Raw genomic sequence first — 23,276 nt, 5'->3', positions numbered from 1 at the left:
TCCATATTTGATGTCAACCTACCATCAGCTTTTCCAATCCATTGAGCAGTCCCCTTACTTAAGCACTTTTAGAGCTTGCTTGTTTAGACTGTTTCAGGTGCAAAGTTCAGAGCATCAATCAGAGCAGCAGAGAGAGAATCCTCACTGTCTGCGTGTTCTCCTACAGAAAGAAGTTAGGACTGCGTGGACTTGTCAAAGATGTTTTTCTTGTTATCTTCCAGCATTTTCTGCATAACCTTTTCATTTGAATTACGTTTTTCTAGAAACTGAACATAGCCTTATTGTTCTTCTGGTGGTCCTTTATCCCCTCTTCCTATGGATCAAAGATTGCCTGAGAAAGATATACTGTAGCTTGAGTGCTATTAAACCTCTGTCTCTCACCTGTGTTTTTCCTTCCCTATCCTTAATTTTTTATTCATTTGCTAGCAGGGTGTTTGTTTCATTACTGCATTTTTAAAATTATTAAATATGCAGGAGTAGAGAACTTTTAAAAAATTGAAGACTAAACCAGAAATGCATTGTGTTTCTGCTTTGTTAGGAACATTGGGTTTTAATGTTTGTTGTTTGTTTGTTTATTTATTTATTTTTTACTTTGGGTGAGAGCTCTCTCTTCTTGATCATCCTTTTACTATTAATACACATTACAAGTAGGAGGAAAAATGTCTGAATATTCCTAACTAATCGTATATAATTTTATGCTGCCTTTTTGTAAAAAAAAAAAAAAAAAAAAAAAAAAAAAAAAAAAAACAAACAAACAAAAAAACACTTATCTGTTGTTTTTGTGTTATTCATGTTTTCATATTAGTTTTACCCTTTAGTATTCTTTCCTAAATTTCAGGTTATGTACCTGCTATCTTTTTTCATATAGGTTAGTTTGTGCTTCTGCCCTTAATATTATTTCACTAAGGACCTGTCACTTTCCTGAACTAATTTTTCCTTGAGATCTGCTTCCCGTGGGAAGCAGTTTTACTTGAGAATATACTGAAAGTATATTAAAATCTACTTTCCCAGAGATCATTGCATTTGTTCTTCTATTATCATTCTTTCCTCACTGCTGGTAAGTTTCTTCATTTTATGAGAACTGCAACATCTCTCCCTTCCCTTTCTTAGACAGTTTGTAGCATTTGGTTAGAAACAAATGTAGAAGATCCCCCTCTATGTTGTTTTCCCTACTTGGGTTTTCCAGAATGTTCAAAGGTATTACTCTGTATCGTCGTTTGCTCCATTCTCAGTAAATCTTTGTTTTAATGGCATATTTAAACTACTTTTATATGATTTGTATTTATTCAAATAAAATTGTCATCAATCACTTCCTTCTCCAGACTTGATAACATCTCTTCCATTTCACTTCTCTTGTTTTATTTTTTCCATTTTATCCTTAAATCAGGTACTTTAAGTGAGCTATCTCAGTCTGCATTTTGAACCCTAGAGGAGGTCCATGTGTTTGTTATGCTAGACAGCATCTTGCTTTTCCTTTCCAGAAAATGTTCATGTGAATTCTAATTATGCAAATTGTTATCACACAACTGTTTTGTTAATTAAGACATAATTTTGGTTACATGGTGGACTTCCAGTTCATTTCACTTCCCATATTGGTGACATTGCAAAGTGACAACACAAGATGTATGCAGTTTGTTGTGATGAATAAACTGATGAGTTAGTCTTCTTCAGTTCTTAACAAATGGAAGGATGCTACTTAATTTGGTACACAGTCTGCACTGTTTCATGTGAAACCAATCTTTGTATCATCATGATGTGCTATATTAAATAACAATGTTTTACAATGAATATTTTAAAAATCAAGCTGGTTGTGTGTTAAAGTCATAAAAATTACAAAGCTATGTAAAGTTAGTATTGTATTCATTGATTCATTTTAAGTAGTTTTTATTCCTATTGTGCACAAAAGGATTCAGTTTATATGTAAGCTGGTAAACAATACTTTTGTCTTCTAATGTGGCCTCAAAAATGAGCAAAGTCATAGGAATAAATGAAAGGAATCTTGCATTTGATAACAAATAACCAACAAGTTTAAATAATCTTCTTTGCCAATGTGAACACCTGTTCACTTTGGGGAAGAAATACAAAGATAAAATTTTAAGAAAATATATTAAATTATGACAACAGATTTTTTGTTGTTGTTCACTCTCCATTCTCCATAGTTTATAAACAGTTTTTTTTTCACAAAAATAGACTGTTTTAACGGTATTGTGGGTTAATATCCTCCTTTTAAGTTTGACTACAATCTCCTAATTTCTTTAAGTAAATTGAGAAACACAATATCACTACTAATAAAATTAACTTAAATTAAATACATAATTAAAAAGCAGAAATCTACCATCTGTTTCCCTGCATCCCTAGTATTACCGTGTACACATGAATTGTGCCACAATGGCCATTTCCAAATGGCACTAATGCACAAAGGGTGCTGAGTCAGACCTGCGTACACAAGGCCTTGTCACCAGGTCCATAGGCGATGACCTAGATCAACTCTTTCTAGCAAAAGGTACTTGTGGAAGGAAAAAAATAACACACACACAAAAAAAAAGCCAGAAGTGAGGGACAGAGGAGGCAGAGGAAACAAAACAAAACAAAAAACAAACAAACAAAAAAAGGACATCTGTTGGCCAGCTGGGAAAAGAAGTAAAGAAGCGATGGGGTCCCCAGATGAATGTCCTCCTCTGGGCATCCCCCCAGTGCATCTGTTGGTGATAACAAATAATGTGGTTTCCCTAAGGTAAACTCTGTGTAGAGCAGCAGCTGTATCGTACAAGGGTATTATCCTACTCAGGCTCGTTCTCTGGTAAGACTGTGTGGTCTACTCCACTTGCTTTGGTTCAGTCCAAGGAACTACCTCCCAGCATACCCACAGAAAATGTAGTCCACTGAGGAATGTAAAGAATAGTGTAAATTAATTATTTCAAGAAACCCAAATTGGATTTGTCACCACTTTCCATTTTGATGCCATGCCTCTTTCTTATGAAGAATGCAATTCTGTGTCGCTCTGTTTCATGCTTTTGTAGTAACTCTTGCTGCATGCAACCTGGAATTAAACATTAGCAGTTCTACATCTATAAGAGGAAGGTTTATTGCCAGCCAGTGTTTCATCTGCTGGTTTGATGACTAGCTGTGCACCAGCTGTATAATATATTCTGTAAGGATAGCGTCATCACCGCATTTCACTCTTGGATCTCATACACCCACCAGGAAACCTGTTTTATCTTGTGCTGGGAGCAAAGAAACCAAATGAGATGTTATAAGGAAAAGGATTTTAGGAATGTTAGGAAATACTAAAGAGAAGTAAATCCATTTCTAGTATGTTACTTTGAGGGATTGTTTTTGGAATGGGATGAGAGCTCTTTTAAATCTTTAGGCCCTGATTAGGGGCTGCTCTTGGCACAGCTTAGATGAAGAATGGCCCAGATCCTGGCTTTTAGCCACTCTTATGTTGGCTTCTCCCCAGCACGATTCTGGCTAGTTCCTGGCTTATGTCAGAGAAGTCTTAATGTTGCTCTGACTTAATTCTCAATCTCCAGGGGTCTTTTCTGGCAGAAAGAGATCACCAGAACATATGGGTAAGGCCGTGACCCTGCTATAAAAGGGCAGGAGAACTGCAGTGCAACAGCAGCTCTGCTGGTGCTCAGCTTCGCAGAAACTCTTCTACGCAAGGAGAAGGAGTAGGGAGGGGTGAGTGTTCACAGGTGTTCCCAGGTGTGCATGGCCACAGCGATGGCTGGTCTGAGGACCTGAGATCATGGGTCTCACCTGAGGGTTGAAATTATTAGTTGATTATAATAGCTACAGGAGGACAAATAAACAAATAAACTTTACAGCAGATAAAGCCGGTGTCACAGAATCTATTTTGTTTTTGTTTGTCATTCTGCCAAAATTAAGATATTTGCCCTAATATTTTTTTGTGCTTCATGTTGCCTTCAGCTGAATATTATTTAAAATATATATAAAGATCATATAAAACTATGTGTTTCTGATTAGCTTTGCTTTAAATAGCTCTAGTTCCCAAGTCTCACAGTTGTTCTGCTTTCAGCAAATATTTGAAAAGATCACAGCCAAAGCAGGCCTCAACTCTGTCTAGGGCTATTCCTATTACAGAGCTGTAAACCATTTGCGGTCTGTTAATTCTGCAGTTGGAGTTGCAAGGAGTTTTTGGCAATGAATATAAAGATTTTAGTTGTCCTGTCAATAAATGCAAATGTCAACACAACACTAAAATGTATTATTAGTTCAGGGATCTTTTTGTTGTTTGTTTTATTTAAACATAGAAAATTGTGCACTGGCCAAAACAAAACAACAAATACATAAATAAGCATTATCGGGTGTTCTAAAACTAGAAAATTGAGGTGGTTTGTGTTAGCTTAACTTTCCTTCTAGTGTGAATATATAATGCTATAGTTTTTACTATGTAGTTTGATCATATTTAACACACAGCTGTTGATTATTTTTGGTTTTCTTTCTTGTTGTGGCCCAATGTTGTATGTATTGCATATTGAGAATAGGGAAGTACTGATTTCTGTAACATTTTCTAGTTTTTGTGGGGCCTTACTGAGAAGCTGAATGTTATGTGAACAATGATTTATCTTTATAGGATAGCAGTTGGGCAGCTAAATCTCAGCTCGAGATCAAAAGTTTCCATTAATACTGAGTGTCAAATTCAAGAAACCTTTCAATCATAACACTGAGTACTGGGTAGGGTTTCATATGCTTTGACAGCTAAGGATTGGTGCTTTAGTTCACTAGTTGGGGAAGAAAGAAGCAAAATGTGATTTGTGCTATTTTTAAAGATAAACCACTCCTTACTGACTGCTTACCTCTTTTTGTTGGACTCGGTAAGCCCAACTCTTTAGCCACAGTTAATCCCTCAGAGGAATTTAGGATGCTATAGATAGGCCTTTATGTTTCATATATTTTTGATCTATCTATCCCAAGGGGAGATCCATCCTGCATGCAAATAAGATATACTAGGGTGGAAGACAGCATATCATTATGAAGTTAATGGCTGTACCATAATAATGTACAAAATTAGAGCTTTGTTAAAGATACCACTGTTTGCCTAAGTTAAAAGCAACTCCATTTTGACTTTTCCAAGGTCTGGAATGCTTAACTTTCAACTTTAAGAAATGTTCTTTCAGCAGAACTTTAAATGTATGTGTCATGCTATAATTTCTGTAATCTGTATCTAGGCTGTCATGGAGACTTGGAGTAGAGATTCCATTTGAATTTAGATATGGAAAGTATCTCAGATAGTGCAGGATTTAAGAAACTGCACTTAGTTGATGAGTGGGATAACATAAGCTATGCACATAAATTGTAATCATTTGAAAGGCCCACTGAATGAGATGTAGAGTTTACCATCTTCTGAAATAACTTCTAAGTTTTTGTTCGGTGTACTAAGAGCTAATATGACATTTGACTTTTCAAACTCTAAAATATCACCCCTTAAACTTATATTCATATCACTTCTGTAAATAGGGCAGTCTAGCTATGAAATGTATGTTTCTAACCAAGAAAGAATTTTTTTAGAATAGTTTTTTTAAAAATGCATGCTTAACATATCATGTAAAAATAAAATGTTTTAATAACATTAACCTTTGACTCTAGTGGTCATACAGATTTTCTGATCCAATTGAAAAAGAATGAAGTGTGAAATTATTTAAATACTGGAACTAGCAATAAAATTTGCAAGCATAATACTGAATTAAGAAACATTTTCAATTCTGTACCTCTTTCAGAAGGTTTTGAAAATAGCATCTTAATTTTTAACAGCCATTGCATTATTGATTTATTTAGTGTTTGCTTTAGTTTGCTGTGTCACAGATTTATGCTTTTCCTGGACAATTTTCTGTTTGTGAATCATCTGAAAATGCTAATGCAGATCTTTTCTCTATGTGAACCTTGGTTTAGCCAACATGCTAAGATTACTAAAATGCTGTCTCATAAGCTTAAAATGTCTCATAAGCATAAAATGTCCTCACTTGTGACATTGAAAAAAGAACTTGAAATCCCAGCACAGTATTTTTATTGCAAATGACAGCTTTCATCTGCTGGATTTTGCTGCCAGAATAAGCATGTTTTCAGTAAGCACAAACAGACTTCAGCTGTGCTGTTTCCAGTTGTTCCCATCGGCTCCCCATGAGGGTTGTACGGCAGATCCACCTTTCTGGCATACTTACATGCAAACAACACCATGCCACCGATGAGTTTTGACTGATGGCATTATGCTCTAATAAAAAAAGACCCAGCTCATATGAAAAAGCTTTGTGTGCGTCACTAAAGCTATTTCAGTCTTTGCTGGCTCCTGAGCTGAATGTAAACCGACATCGGTGACTCTCTATTCAAATATGATTTCGTAAAAGGAAGTAGGAAGCATGACTTTCAAGCTGTATGTGAAGAGGAGCTAAAATAGTAACAAATGTATCTCTAGAGAGTATGAGAGGACAAAAAATTCTCTTAAGCGTACCTATTGTTAAGAAAAAAAAAAAAGATCTGGCAGACTCTTTTGTGCCAGCTGGATGTGTTAAACTTTCCTTCCTTTCTTTGAGAATAGGCCTCCCAGTCTCAGACAGCCTCAGTAACCGAAAGGATTCAGAGATTTCCTCAGTGGATTTCACCAGTGGGCCTCGATCCTAAGGACAATCACACTTAAGCTTTAAAAACTCAGTTTCCATGTTGTTCCCTTACAGCCTGTTTGGAGAGGCCAAAAAGGCTGATGGCGGCTGTGGCTTGTGTAATGGGGATATCTCCTCACTTGCTGCTCTCCTGTCAGGGTGCACAAGCTCGTAGGTGAGAATTTGGCAAGTCGGCCTGCTGTAAGATGGCAGTGCAAGCACTGGTAACAGCTGCCCATAGTTCATGTTGCCTTAGTTTGGAAAATATGTGATAAAATACACTCAGATCCAATTACTGACTTGGACACTGGGAAATGATGAAAGTTGGCTCCAGAATGAAATGTTCTGGCTGACTGTCTCCCAGGTCCCTCAAGACAGATCCATAATATCAAAAGTCTTAATAATTCAGTAGTTTGAATCTCATTATACAGTAGCTATACTTAGGCTGCTTCTTGTTAACTACAATTTTGTTGTGTTTTGTTCTCCCAGCATATTTTTGTTTTTCAGCTTTGTAAGAAGTGCTGAGTACAGCACCTTGCACTGGGAGGCACAAATCCAAGAGCTGAGCCTCAGGCATTAGATAAGTTATGGAAGCACTGCTGTCTGCTGTAGTGAAGTAATAAAATTGCTGTGTTAACCTGAAATAATACCCCCTTGCCCTCCAATACCCACATAATGATGCTGCTGCTGCCGCTGATAATAATAATAATAATAGTAATAAATGTATATTTTTAAAAATACTCGTTTTAGGCCACTTGCAATTAAAATTGGAAAATGGTGATTTCCACTTGTAATACTGTTTGATTTTCCTTGTAGTGCAGCATAAAATCCAGTATTTGTGATCCATTAGTGATTTTATATCCTTAATCATAAATATGTGGCTAATATGGTCTTTTTCTTAGCAAGAGGGTGGTCAAATACTGCAGCAGGATGCACAGAGAGGTGCTGGTGTCTCTGTCCTTGCAGGCACTTAAGACTCACCTGGATGCAGCCCTGAGCAGCATGGTCTAAGCAGACCTACTTGGATCAGAGGGATGGATTGGACAACTCCAGAGGCTGCTTCCAATCAAAGTTACTCAGTGATTCTGTCTTGCTACCAGCCTTGTCTGATGCATACACCCACACAAATAAAAGAGGGCTGAGTCTTTGCTGGGAAGTTATATTATTGATCGCTACTTTTACAGCAGGTTTACTCTGATTTTCCATTGGGACATCCATGAACTGTTGTTGATTCCTTAGCAATGAGGTTGCTGAGCAGAGGTTGGGCGATTATTTAACTGTAATGTGGCTCCAACAATAATCAGTGTTTAGGATGTAAATTTGTGAATTGTATGTATACTCAGGTGATTTTGATTTGTTTCTTTTGTAACAGCATTATAAATTATTACCAAATAATGAATTTAAAAGCTAAAAGTTCTTTTGTTAGTTTTATTTTTCCATTCTTCACTTGAGCTACTTTTGTTTACCATGTTTATTTCATAACATGGCAAACTCCCTTAAAATAATTGAGTTGTTCACAAAAATCTTGTAATTCTCTAAAACATTTGGCTTTTGCACTATATGTTTGACTCTCAGCCATCAGCAGGGCAAAACAAAATGACATATTTTAAGACTGCAGCTATTGCACTGTCACATTCCTATTGATCTTTGTCCTATGTGGTGTATAAGTTTCGTTTATGGCACAAACAGTATGTATGGGGTTGTTCTGCAGAAATAGTGCCAAATGTAGGTCATCGCTTGACATATTTACTCCTGACCAAGACTACTAAAGAGAAGTTTGGGAGTAGTATCATCTTTCCTTAGCTGGAAAAAAAAAAAAAAAAGTGTTTTTTTAAATTTTCATGAGTGCAAACCTGGTAGTGTTTCAAGTGAGACCCATTATATTCATTACCCAAGAGAAAAATAACTCGTTGCTTTCAAGCTAAAGTTACAGGCATCCATGAAAAGTGGATATGAAAGATGCATAACATTATATATAAATAGCAAGGGAGGTGACTTGCTTTAAGATGAATTTTCTGAACTTTAACACAGATGCCAACATCAACAAGCACTTCGTCAAAATTATAACTGAAGTCGTTTTCTGAGTCATTTCTGGACTTAACTGGCATTATCTTCATAAAACATGCAGTCTGATCAGCATTCAGTTTTCATTTAAGCTTGTGTAAATGCAGCATACCTCTACTCTGGGTACAATGAAGTAAAGTGAGAAATGAGATGGATGGATCTGAGACCCTAGATTCTCATCACCTACTGCTGAAAAAAGGAAAGGCAGCTTTAATTCCTGCTTGTGTTCCTTCAACATTGCTTTGTGTAGGACAGCCTCAGGTGTAAATGAAAATGTCTTGGAGAATGCTTTAACCAGGGAATGGAGATACCTTGATTATCAAGCACCTTTCCCAAAATTAGTGACCATGAGGGAGATGACCTGTTCTGTGAGCAAATTCTGCGTCAGAAAATTTACCTACTTGGCGAGGATCCCTAGGGCGGCATGCACTGGGTTTATGGCACAGTATAAAAAATCTAAAATGAGTTATCGGAAAAAGATGGTCCTGTCATGTTTTAAGTACTTTACTAGAAAACAGGTTGTATTTTTTAGGGTGTAATATTTCTCAAGTACAGATTGAGCCAAGCAGGTGCTAATTTGCTTAAATCAACAGAGTGAGATAGATACTGTGCAAATGCTTGTGTACGTATTGAATGCAAGTTAGTCATAAAACAGATGATAAGGAATATAAGTAGTAGAGTATAATAATACTGTAAATAGTATTGACTTAATAGTGAGAGTTTGCACAAAGATGTTTAAAAGTGAATATAGTTTGTGAACGAAAAGGAAGAAATGAGATCCAGACAGGAAAAAAAAAAAAAAAAAAAAAAAAAGAATACTAAGTCAGGTCCCCCTAGTCCCACTTTAATTTATTTCTGTTACAAAAAACTCCTCAGCCAAAGTTTGCTTAACAGTTGGTGAATATGGTTTCATTGATTTACGTTCTGCATTTAAATCAGAAGCTGAAACTGGTTTGTGAAGAATGCCACACCAGAGTATGCCACCTGCTGCCCCAGTGGTACAGATTATGGTGATGTTAACAGACTAGCTATTGTTCTCCTTGTGGGTTATTCTGTCCGTTGAGGGAAAAATAAAAAGAAGTCACAAATCTTCATTTTGAAGATGTGTACATTTTCAAGCTGCGTTATTCCTTTCAGGAGAGAGAAAATGTTAGTGTTGAACATCTAGGAATATCTGTCCCTGCAGTCCTGCCTGTGGATTAAGTGAGTGCTAAACTACCATCACATTTTCCTGGAGATTTGGAGAATGAACTGAAAGTACTTAACTGTTTTGACCAAGTTTAATTTTAGAACTGTACAATATGTAGGCAAATGCTAGATATATTTTAAAACATACATATGTGTATGTTTCAAAAAAAAGGTTTTTTGTTGTTTTGTTTTGTTTTTAATTTTATTTAATATAAGGTCCTATATATTTTTTTGAGATCCTTAGGAAAGTAAGGAATTGCATAACAGACTTGGATTATTTTACTCCAAGACAGTAGAGTTAAAGAAAAGAAAAGGCACTGAATTCTACAGTTCTGTGGAAGTTTCAGAATTATTTATCTATGTAAAAAAGCTAGCATTTAAATTTTATAAATTAATTAGTTTTAAATGTTCGGCAAGGTTAATTATTGTTGTCTAATCCCATGGTAATTTAGTCTCCCTTTGTACCAGTATGATGAGTGTCTAAAATGGGACATGAACTGTTTTGGAAGCTAAATGTTCTGCTTTGCTTTCTACTTACATTTTCACATTAATTTTTCAATTGCAGAAAATGAAAAAGGATTTTTTTTTTCCTGCTACTTAACTTTCATTTTCAGATGGGTATGGAGTAGTTTTCATTTTTTCTTTTCTTCTTGAGTAGCCTCTAATAGGAAATTTTAGAATACTGAGAAGTATGTCAAGGACATTAGCTTGCTGAAGTTGTCTGTTTGTTGCAATGCAGCAGAGATTTTAAAGTCTTTAGTCAGCCTAAAGTCCTTCATCCACTGATACTATTAGAAGTAAGTCACAATACTCTGCTGAGCATTCTTTTATATTTGCTAGAGGATATAGGAAATGTGAGATAGGATAAGTAAGTGTATTATCCCCCCTACCAGTGTTTGGCAGAGATTGTTCCTTAATATTTTCATTCTTGTTCTGTAACGCAGAACAAGCTTTGCAGAAAACTTGTTCTTTGTAACAATGAATGATATGTTCAATTCTCTGCTATTCAATGATAATGTATTATTTAGGAGATTTGACAACTTAATGCTTACTCATATCCATATTTTCCGATATTGAAATGAATAATAGCATATAAATCATCAACTCTGTTAGTGTAGAATTTTTATATTGAAGAAAGTTGTGAAGTTTTCTATGAATATGTATATTTAAAAAAAAAAAAAAAAGGAACCGATAATTTGTGTTGGCTTTTATTTTTAAGGAAGATACTTGATACCAGTGAATTCAGTATCTATATGACTACTTTTTTTTTTTTCTGGCATACTTAATTCTACCATCTCATAGATACTTAGCTATCTGTGGCATAGGAACTGAGTGCTTGTTGAAACTAAGAATGTTAGAGGAATTGAATCAGATATGACGTTGGGTTGCTAGGAATCGGACATCCGTGTTGCATCAACACTGCAATGTTTTTAAATTGTTATGGAGGAATCGCCAAATTTTATTTTGTGGATGATCATTCTCATAAATGCCCATTTTCAGAAATGTATTCATGAATGCATAGTCATGTTTTGATGCCCTTCTAACAGTTCATCTGTTTAATGACAAGGTGAACTTATTAAAGGACCTGGGTGTCTAGCTTTTACGTACATCTCACTTGTACTGGAATCCAGAAATCCTGTTAGGTGTCCTTCTGCATCAAAATGGAATAGTTCAGGATATTAAAAAGTTGCAAAGCAAAATAAGCATCTGCTCATTTTTGATTGTGTTGTTATATGTATATATATTATATATATGTATATATATATAATGTATATTTACATATAATTGTTTATATGCAAATAATGTTTATCATTGTGGCTATCATTCTCTAATATAGGGTGGTATCTAATAAGAACATCTAGTAAAATAATCTTAATCAATCAGTTCCCTTGCCATACATATTTTGCTACAAATTTCCTGTTAATGGATGAATTTGATCAGAATAATGTAACCGGTGTGTCCACGTATGTTTTAAATATAAATTCTGATTTGAGCTTTATTCTGTTGCACAATGCAAATGCAGTCAAGCTTTTCATATAATTTACCTCCTGACTAGCATCTCTAACATGTTCCAACAGCAATAGGATTTTTCTCATTGAAAGAAGGCTTAGATATTTTAAATTATTGGCTATTTGATTGTTGCTTTTTGCATAGTACTCTACTTTTTTTTTTTTCTAGTTTGTTAATTTTTGATTAAAAATTTATGTTGTTGTTTCAACAACACTTGAAGAAGTGATCTCCAAAAAAGCAATTAAGTGTTTGTAATATTCTAAATGTAGCTAAACAAGAAATACAATGCACTCTTGGGATGTGTTATTTTGAAAGCTGGGAGGCAAGCAGAAAATATAGGCAGTGGTTCATAGCCACAGTATATATGATGCATAATACATACCTAAATTCACAGGCAAAGAGAACCAGAGTAGGAAAAATAAATAAATAAATAAATAGTTTTTCTGAGAAGATAAAGAAGCACTAAGATGTACTGCATGAAAAGTCTGAATAATGTGATGTCAATACACAAGTGCCAAAACTTACTCTTTAATTATTTCCATGTGTGTTTGTTGTTGTTGTTTATTATAACGTATGACTTATCTCCAAAGAAAACATGTTTTTGATTTGTGTATTAAAGGAGGTCCGTTAAGGAAAAATAAGTCCTAAAACATTCCATTTTCCCTTAAAAGCAAGAGAAAAACAGAGTCACTTCCCTATTTTCATCTCTACCCGTTTTGCTATTTGTAACTAAAAGCACGTGAGGATTTGTGGAGTTTATTCTGAACTTGTTGCTGATATGGAAGGTAAATTGTAAATTGTCTTTTGCCAGACAATCACATGGGTTGGGATAAGTGTTACTTTCTGTCCATAATACTATCCGAAAGTGAATTTTTAGGCTTCTGGAAGAATATGCAAAGATGGTTTAAGTAGGTTTTTGTTAATTAATGTCCCATTGCACAAGGAAAAAAAAAAAAAAAAAAAAAAAGAAAGAAAAAACCAAACAACTTTTTTTCTCCAGAAAGTTTCAGGAAACTGTACTGAGCAGATTTGTTTTCAACTATAATTGTTTTCCATGTTTAAGTGTGGCTTCTGTAATAACGTAATCCTGCGGTCATGTGTAAGAATTATGTTGAAACGATCACTTATTTTTCACTCAGGTGACTGATATACCAGTTTTTTAAAACCTCAGATCTAGTCATCAACTCCTTTTAGACACTGAGATGGGGAGGAGAGGAATTAGTAGCAGAACAATCACAGCCAGGTAACTCATAAATATGTTCAGCCTCACAGCTTAAATGGTGCCAGTTTCAGCCTGGAGAGCCCTTCATCCACAGCCTTTACAATTTTTCCACTAACTCTCAAAGAATGAACAGAATTGATAAAGGCTTTTTCTGATAGTTTCCTGAGGATCTCTTTGTACAAATGCCTATTTAGATTTTAAATACCACATAAATATGAAGCCCATGCCTATTTAGATTTTAAATACCACATAAATATGAAGCCCATTCCACAACTTATTGCTAGTGAAACTGTTTCATTTTTGGACACTGAGACAATCTTGACCCAATGTTACGAAAAAGCATACTATTTCTCCTTCTAAATTAAAAATCCTCCCTAGAATATGCACTTAGATGTAAATTGTTTGACTGTGGCAGTTCATTCAAATACAGGCCTATTTAAGCGGTTTTAAAATGTGCTTTATTGGAACCCCGTGGCTTTTATAGCACATTAGACCTAAATTAAGCAGCAGGGAACCTTTTCCCCCTGTCATTTCCAACTGTCCTTTCCAGGCCAGGTAGCATGATATTGTTTTTGGAATTATTTATATGTCTCCATCACTATTTTATCATGGTTTTAAATGCTGCAGATTTCTGACCTCTAGCATGGTGCAAGTTGTCAGAATCAACCTGGGTGGAACAGTCAAGGATTTTTGGTAATCAGAAAAATATTGCATGATTCTTGGTCTCAGGCTTTTGGGTCTTCATTCATGAAGTATGCAATGTGTTTTCATATCTTCCTTCTCAAGAAGAAATGTAAGCAATTCCTTACATAGGAAATGAGGTGGTTGTTATTGTTGTTTTCACCTTGTCATCTTAGCAAAATATCATACTCTTTACCCAAACCATAAAATGATGACCCGTATCAACTATGTCTGCTCTTGGTTGTATTCAAATTGGTATCAATGAAATCATTACGAATAAAACTAAAACTGTTGTCTGGCAAAAGTTCTAATATATTTTGAGATGAAAAGTTTTGTCACACCCTCCTCAACCAGTTGTGAGCACACGTGGGTCTCAGTTCACAAAGATATACCAGCCATAATGTGTGGAGCCTTTAGACCAGACCTGGCAAGCAGTGTGGAGGATTTGGGGTGGGACAACGGTGGGTCCTAGGAATGCTGTGCTTCGTATCCTCTGCCAGGAGAGCAAGCTCAAGGCATTTTTGGGGGGAGAATAAACCACAGTGGAGGTTTTTCTCCTGTGTTCTGGTTGCAGCTCCAAGAGGAGGAAGCCCTCTATATAGGCTTGTATAGGCTGCACTGAGCTGGATAGCAGTTCTTGCTACCTGCTTAACCCTTCCTGTGCAGAAAGGCTTTCAGCCTCAGTGTGGGCCCACAGGACCCACTGGCTGTTCCTGCAACTGCTTGTTGAAAATAAAACTTGAAAAAATCCTGTAACCTACCGATACTGACTACCGGTATAGGTATGAGTTACGGGAATCAACCAGTCTCTCTGTGGCCAGTATTTGGTGATGGCCTGACATAACCCACACTCTCAGAATGCCTCTGCAGCGAGGCACCTTGCTCAGGGTCCCTGATGGGTGCTGGATCCTCCTCATTGTGGAGTTTCCTGAAGGCTGTGTTGGGGCTGACATGGGACTCTTCATAGTGCAAGGTAGCTGTAGGCAAGCATGGCAACAGAACTGCAAGCAGACTTTCATCTCAGCTGAGGAGGAAGTGCTCAACTTCTGTTTTAGTGCTGGGGATAGGTAACAGATTAGTGCTGCTGATGAAATCTCGGGACTCCATTTGGCTTCCTTAAAAATAAATGTAAATGTGCCTCATACTTCTTATTCTTCCTTCCATTGCTGATGTGAGTGGGATTACAGTGTGTAGGCAGTGGAGCCAAATTACAATAGGTTTAGCCATAACCATGTTTGAATTTCATGACTTATATTGTGTATATCTAAATTCTCATTATTATATACATTTTAATTGTATTTCTATGTATATTAGCAAAACATAGTAAACCATTGCAATTTAAACTTCAAGAACCAAGTACTAGGCAAACCTGAAGTCTGACTCCCTTGTTCTAATTCCCTTCTGAAGTCAATAGGGGCCTTGTAATTGCTTTGAAAGCAGAATAAATGTTGCATGCAAGTGCAAGCACACCTCTTAAATATACTGCAATGCAAGTGAGATGCATGACCACCTCAGTACAGAACTATGGTTAGAAATCTCCAATAAATCTCAGCCAAATGAAGATCTATTGTGCAATTCCATCATAACTGAGCATAGTATATGGCTTGCCAACTGTTTTATGATTCTAATTCCTGATTTGGTTTAACCCAAATGAGTTCAGAGTGCTAGTAGCTAGAAAAAAAAAATCTTGCAATCCATAAAATGTGTTGATATTAAATAACAAAGGTAAGTAAACATGACCCTTCATAATGTTTTAAATGGATAGTTTATAGCATAAAGCATTTTGAACTTCTCTGTTTAACAACAGGAAAAAAATTATGCTGTCCTTTAGTTCCTAGTGTGATTTGTAGAATGTTGATTTTTCACAACATGTTGATCCAGCGTACATTTAATATGGACTTTCGCTCTGAGTTTTCCATGGCAACTAGAGATTTTAGGTGCTTCAGTCTTTCTGTGTTCTCAGTTGCTAGTAACTTTTGAAGACTTTGACCTTCTGGATGAGCCTAACACAAGCATTCCTGATGATTCAGTTGCTTTGGAACAAGGCGTCAGCCATTTGCCTCACATAAATTGACTGTCATATGATCAGCAAATATTTTGAGAAGAACAGCATATGCTTTGAAAGTTCCTTGTCATTTTTATTATTTTAAAAAGACAACTTACAGAAATCATCTTCTGTGCGTACAATTGTATATATGCACATTTGTGAGGGAAATCCTTATGGTTTTTTTCTTTACTTTGCAGACAAAACCTGTTGCGTTTGCAGTTCGGACAAATGTTGGTTACAGTGCAGCTCATGATGACGATGTTCCAGTCCCAGGCATGGCCATCTCATTTGAGGCTAAAGATTTTCTTCACGTTAAAGAAGTAAGTAAAACTTAAGGAGTAAGTGAATCTCTTTAAAGATCTGTTTGAGTAACAGTGCTACCATTTCTTAATGGTTAGATTAACCTCCCAAATCTTCAGGTCCTGTTTTTCATGAAAGTTATTTCCCTGACACAGAAAATATTTTATTGTTAAGAGCTACATACTGAAGAATTGAAGTCATAAATTTCAAGATATACATATCAATTGTCAAAAAACGTACTTTGAGTTTGCTGCATTGCTTTTCTTTTTCTGTAGTTTTTCTTTGAAAATTTTCAGGTTTTGTGGACTTTCAAACACTTAAACTCTTGTTCTTTCTCTCCTCCTTGCAAGATAATTAAAACTTGGTAACTTTCCTTTACAAACCTTCCTAAGCACCCTACTGCTCTATTTTGAATGATTTCATTTTACCAGATCTCCCAGGTTCTGGTCATATTCCATTGTATTTTGCCACAAAGTGGTCCATCCGACAACAGAGATTTGTAGCAGAAGAACTGGAAAATTTGCTTGAGGAGAACAGCGTAGTCATACACTTGAAATTATATGTTAGACCCATTTTAGATTATCCAGTTTTTTAATGCTGAAAAAATCCCTCAGTCACTACAATTCATGATGCATAGCAATTTCTGCTAGGACAGGTACTTTGTAGAAGCAAGAAGCTTTCCCTAATACACAGATAGAAATGCAGGTGGACAAATACAAAGGAAACACGAGAAGCGGACTTTTAGTACCCTGATGATTAGTGATCAGCATTTTCCATATATATGAAACACATAGAAAAAAAGGATGATTTGGATTCCAAGCAAGTGTATATAGCAAAGACAATGTTTGAAGTCTGATGATAATGCAAAAAAGAATTGCTTTACTTCTTATGACAGAAGTAGGGATGAGCAGGCACAGTCTTGGCAAAAGAAAACCATCAGCATTTTCTGATTAATCTGGTGTAGTTTGGTTAGATTCAATGATTTTGTATGATTATCTATTCCATCTATATGTCAAATGAGCTGGTAATCGCTGACTTCACATCAAGCCTTTCCCCTGTTTCCATGTGAACCAGAAACAGGCTGTCAGCATATTTCTGTTAGAATATATATTTTTTTCCTCATAGCTGAACTTAGTCTTTGGTGTAAAAATACATGGAAGATAATGAGGAAGACAGAGTTTCCCGAACTTTTCCTAATCTTCAGAAATACCTTGAAAGGAAGCTTAACTCAGCTGAGGTGTTATATTGTCTGTGGGTGGGTGCATGTAGCGCTGTGGAATGAAAAACAAGATGAGACTGCAGTTCTTTATGCAGCTTCAGGTGTAATACAACAAGCACTCTGCACTAATTGTCTTTAAAAATCAAAAACCTTTTTTCCCCTCTGAGCAGTTCAGGGAATTTGGCTGTCTAGTGATGTTAGGCCAGAGCAGGGATGTGGCTGGGACCCTGCGCCCCAGGTCAGGCTCACTGCCAGGCTGGGAGCCCAAGGAATCAGACTCATTGGGCAGTGGCTGCTGCTTCTGGGGGGCTCCGACCTCTTCTGGAGGGTGCTCAAGCAGCACCCCTTCCTCAGCCTACGCATTCCCCTGTGGTGGCCCTCGCGTACTTGCTCTCCAAGGCTCTGTAACCAACCAGACATCTCTCCTTCATTCATTTTGGTGCTCTCTAGAGTTAATGTAGGGAGAACTGAAATCTCTAAAATTTAATTATTTCTGCAGATGAAAGTAAAAAATATCATATTATATACACTGCTATAAAATGTAGCGTTGATTTTCACATCACAAATATTTAAGAAAAACAGCAACAACAACAACAAACAGCAGTACGACAATCTCTTGTGATGTTTGACTGCACAGCAATACCATATAGGATTGATGTTGTCCTGTTCTTATCTGTGAGGAGTTTTCTCCAATTTATGCTGCTAAGAGGGCTCAAGCAAGGAAAACCTCATTTTTTTCTTGAGGGCTGCACTGATTAAATATGAGGGAAATTTGTTTTTATTATTAAGTTAGAGTCATTAAAGCTCAGTATATATAAAGATGACAGATTGCGTCCTGCATCACAGTCAATACTGAATTTTTCAGGGCTTAAATGCATGGCCATAATTCTACTTTGCATTTAATTCCTCTTTGTATTTCACTTGGCTCTCCAAGCTCTCCAAGTCTTAAAGAGAATCACTGATCCCTCCCAGCACCCTGAGAGCTGGTCACATCACTACCAAAATTCCCGCTATTGCTTTGTAATATTAGGAAGTGTTATTTGTGGTATTACTTTCTCATAAAACTACCTTATCACAGAATCACAGAATCACAGAATTTCCTAGGTTGGAAGAGACCTCAAGGTCATCGAGTCCAACCTCTGACCTAACGCTAACAGTCCCCACTAAACCATATCCCTAAGCTCTACATCTAAACGTCTTTTGAAGACTTCCAGGGATGGTGACTCCACCACTTCCCTGGGCAGCCTGTTCCAGTGCCTCACAACCCTTTCAGTGAAGAAGTTCTTCCTAACATCTAACCTAAAACTCCCCTGGCTCAACTTAAACCCATTCCCCCTCGTCCTGTCACCAGGCACGTGGGAGAACAGGCCAACCCCCACCTCGCTACAGCCTCCCTTGAGGTACCTAAAAAGAGCGATAAGGTCACCCCTGAGCCTCCTCTTCTCCAGGCTGAACAAGCCCAGCTCCCTCAGCCGCTCCTTGTAGGACTTGTTCTCCAGGCCCCTCACCAGCTTCGTCGCCCTTCTCTGCACCCGCTCAAGCACCTCGATGTCCTTCTTGTAGCGAGGGGCCCAAAACTGAACACAGTACTCGAGGTGCGGCCTCACCAGAGCTGAGTACAGGGGGACAATCACCTCCCTAGCCCTGCTGGTCACGCTGTTCCTAATACAAGCCAGGATGCCGTTGGCCTTCTTGGCCACCTGAGCACACTGCTGGCTCATATTCAGCCGACTGTCAACCATCACTCCCAGGTCCTTCTCTGCCTGGCAGCTTTCCAACCATTCCTCTCCCAGCCTGTAGCTCTGCTTGGGGTTATTGCGCCCCAGGTGCAGGACCCGGCACTTGGCCTTGTTAAACTTCATGCAGTTGACCTCAGCCCATCGGTGCAGCCTATCCAGATCCTCCTGCAGAGCTTTCCTACCCTCAAGCAGATCGACACATGCACCTAACTTGGTGTCATCTGCGAACTTACTGAGGGTGCACTCGATGCCCTCGTCCAGATCATCGATGAAGATATTAAAGAGGACCGATCATCGATGAAGATATTAAAGAGGACCTTATCCTCCTTTTCATATACTGACAACAGCAGTTAGCGTTGAGACTTTGCAAGTATGACTGCTTTTATTTTTGTAAGAAGAAAAATTCCTATAGATTTAGTACTTCTATTAAATTCAGAATCGCAGAATCACAAATTAAGACTAGTTTTGTCTGTTGTTTGATAGGAAAGTTTTAATAAGTACTGACTGTTCAGATTTTAATATAATGGTGTTGTTTTTTTTTTTGTTTTGTTTCATTTTTTGATTATCTGTCTCTTCCTTTTACCAAGCTAAGCAATACTACTTCTGCAGATTTTGTGTATAACGTAGGCCAGATCCATATAATGGCAACCTCTGTTGACTCAATTACTATAGTCTTCCTCCACCTATATTGTCTTACAGAGTATTTGAAATACACATGCATGTCTTTAATTAGCATGTTGTAGCAAAAAGTTATAATTTTAATAAGATGTTTGAACTAACACAGCTTTCAGAAAAGTCTGCTCCTAAGGGGCCTCTGCATAGGCCACAGCCTCCTCCAGGCCACATCCACCTGCTCCACAGAGGGCTCCTCCACGGGCTGCAGCATGGAGATCTGCTCCATGTGGGACCCATGGGCTGCAGGGGGACAGCCTGCTCCACCAGGGGCCTTTCCACAGGCTGCAGGGGAACTGCTGCTGCATGCCTGGAGCACCTCCTGCCTTCCTGCTACGCTGACCCTGGAGTCAACAGTGTTGGCTCTCACCCCTCTCTCCAAGCTGCTGTTGCACAGCAGTTTGTATTTTCTCCCCCCATTCCTTAAATCTGCTTTCCCAGAGGCCCACCCGGTGTTGCACCCTGGCTCAGCTCTGACCAGCGGTAGGTCCCTTCTGGAGCCAGCTGGAGGTGGCTCTTCTCTGACATGGGGCAGCTGCTGGGCTCTGCTCACAGAGACTATGCCTGCAGCCTTCTGCTACCAAACCATTGCCACATAAGCCCAATACAATGTATGAATAAATATTATTAAATTGGAGCACTCATTATCTCATACTTAAATGGCTGAAATTCAGTTAATTGAAATATGTGCATATGTATAACTGTAATTTTTTTTAGTTGTCCAAAGATATCCATTCCTTGTGGATCTGTCACTGTCTGCTTAACATACAGATCACATGAGCGGTATTTAGGTAGGTAGTAGAAGATATATAGGAAGTGGAATGTTTTCATATTTCAGAAGGTAGTAGTGAGTTCAGAGAAGCAGTAGAGTTTAAGAAGTGGTATTTTATTTAAAGTATAGAACTGATTTTAATACAGTAAGAAAAAAACAGATTGTAAAAATTGTTCGATAAGAGCAGATCAGAAGAAATCTCAGGTGTCCACTGAGGAGAAAGATCAAGGGAGAACAAAAGAAACTCTAATGTATGAAGAGAAAAGACTGTGAAGCAGGAAGAAATAAAGATGGTGAAATGGGTGGAATTAACAGCCAGGGAGAATCATGATGTTTTGTGAGAGAAAGTTTCTGCTTAAGTACTGTAGCATTTTAATAATTTGGAAGGTATAATTATTTTAATGTATTTCTGAACATTACCACTATTCTTCATTGCCATAATAACATAGTACAATGATTAACTGCAGGGAAGAATTACATAAAATGACTTAGCTGCAAGTTAAAAATAATAACAAAATGATCACAAATACAGTAATTTCATAGTACATGACTTTTTCTTTCCTTTTTTTTTTTTTTTTTTTTTTTTTGTAGAAATTTAATAATGACTGGTGGATAGGACGGTTGGTAAAAGAAGGCTGTGAAATAGGATTCATACCAAGCCCAGTCAAACTAGAAAACATGAGGCTGCAGCATGAACAAAAGGCAAAGCAAGGGAAATTCTACTCCAGGTAACAACAACAAAACATTAGAAGTAGTAGCACTCCTTGTAGCAGTTATTTTGGAAATCAATGCTGTGTATGCTGTAGATCTTTTTAATTGTTAAAATTGATGGTTTCAAAAATTATAAGTCAATGAAAAAAGTAGTATTTATGTATACGATTAATAATGTCATTGCCATTGCAGAGTGCAAGTGAGTGCTTAGGTTGGTGGCCTGTGATGGCCTGTGATTTTGATTCTGGTTTAGTTTCATACAGTATTTGTAGATACACATTGCAGTTAGTACATTCGTTATGTGCAAGCACAATTTTTGAGCTAAAAATCAATCCCCCTAAGTTCTATAACATTTTTTTTTTTCACAATACTATATGTACTATACTAAACTATTTTAAAGATGATTTCAGAAATTTCAGAGGATGTTAATATGATTTTTTTTTTTCATAAAGCGAAGCCCATGGCTGTTATCTAGCTGTCAGAGAAAAATGTTTTGATCTGTCTCATTTGTTGTGTCTGACTGCAGCCATAATGACATAAAAATACAGATTCAGTATCTAACCGTATTGTACAATAATGTAAGATCTAATACCGTGATCTTTCTGTGGAATTCTTAATACAGTAGTTTTCCATCAAAAGGTAACACATAGAAACAAATGCCATTTGCTTCTCCTTGATTATATAGGATACAGAAATATTTCTATTATGTTTGAGTGGGATGGAGCTGGAGCTGAGAAAACATCTGGGAAACATTTGGGAAGTAAGAAAGGCTTTTCTGCTCCAATGGGAAGGGCAGCAGTGTCTGAAGAGCAAGTCAACATGAGGAGGAGACCAGGATGCTGCAGCGTCAGCTGTCTTTACTGGCTGGGAAATGCTTTCCCTGAGTGTCCCATCCTCAGCAGGAGGAATCTGGTTCCTTACTTGTCTCCTGGCCTTTCTGATGCAGCCACATCTGACCCAATGATTTGGTCACTTCCCAAATTGTAAAACCTTCTGTTCACCAGAACTTCTCGCTGGAGATAACACTGTCCTACACTACAAATGAATTTACTTAGTGATTATAAATATTTTTAGATAGAGAAAGTATCAACTAGTACTGCCGCATTAATTGTTTGAAGAGAGAAATATACATTCTTACCTTCATTTCAGTGCTTTTCTAGTTACAGTAACAAAAATGTTGCTAAAAATATTTTTCCATTTGCAACACTTGGGTAGGCTTTCACAAAGCCTGACAAAATCTTAGGCTGTTTTGTCTTCATTGGACGGGCTTCTTTTACCGAAGTGCTACCTTGTACCAAGACAGCAAACAAATTTGTAGCTTAATTAAATTGAAAAGACGCTAGACAAACACACTGTCAGTTTCATTAGGGTGCTCTTAATAATTATTCTGTTAAACAGATATTCTTATTGGTTTAAAAATTATGTATAGTAATAATATTAATTGTCAGTAATGATCAGATCACATTAAGATCACAGTAAGAGCATATGTAGCAGAATGAAGTTGCACAGAGCAAGGAGCGTGATTGGTGTTTGCACTTCCTCAGTCTTAAAAATGTACATGCGTTTAGTGTAAGATGTATATTTTATACCACTGTCAGAAATACTGTTTGCTTCTGGTCTAACAGCTCATTTATAAAACAAGTAATAAATAGGCTAGAATAAATACTGATAAAGCTATAAAACTTCAAACTAATTTGTTGCTTTACTCCAGTAAATCAGGAGGAAACTCTTCATCCAGTCTGGGTGATATAGTTCCTAGTTCCAGAAAATCGACGCCTCCATCATCTGGTGAGTAGGTCATGAACCCTCCAGATTACAGAATCAGGCATTTCATCTGCTAAAATTTATATTACTTTTAGTTCTGTTTTTCTTATTTCCAGTGTGTTTTTGTTGCCCTCTTGGTCTGATTTGGGTTCATTTGAAGTAGTAGAGTTAATGTCTGCAAGGGTAGGCAATGATAGGCTCTTAGCAATCCACAGAGTTCCTTCTTTGCTTCTCCTGCAAGTTTTTATAGCAGAGGAATAGTCAAGT

At 37.1% G+C, this 23,276-nt stretch overlaps 1 protein-coding gene across 9 annotated transcripts in view; it reads left to right on the top strand.

Moving 5' to 3' along the window:
* The window catches only part of CACNB2 (calcium voltage-gated channel auxiliary subunit beta 2), a 243,903-nt gene that overhangs the window by 187,027 nt on the left and 33,600 nt on the right, over window positions 1-23,276 (top strand). For all 9 annotated transcript variants that reach the window (XM_032181701.1, XM_032181700.1, XM_032181698.1 and 6 more), the window contains 3 exons: window positions 16,030-16,152; window positions 21,126-21,262; window positions 22,957-23,033. In XM_032181701.1, coding sequence (XP_032037592.1) covers window positions 16,030-16,152; window positions 21,126-21,262; window positions 22,957-23,033 — 337 coding nt within the window. The remainder of the gene's footprint in view (window positions 1-16,029; window positions 16,153-21,125; window positions 21,263-22,956; window positions 23,034-23,276) is intronic.

Source organism: Aythya fuligula, chromosome 2 (assembly GCF_009819795.1).
Source record: "Aythya fuligula isolate bAytFul2 chromosome 2, bAytFul2.pri, whole genome shotgun sequence".
Classification (NCBI taxonomy): Eukaryota; Metazoa; Chordata; class Aves; order Anseriformes; family Anatidae; genus Aythya; species Aythya fuligula.
The sequence above is the reverse complement of the archived record's forward strand: the minus strand, read 5'-3'. Positions and strand labels throughout refer to the sequence as shown.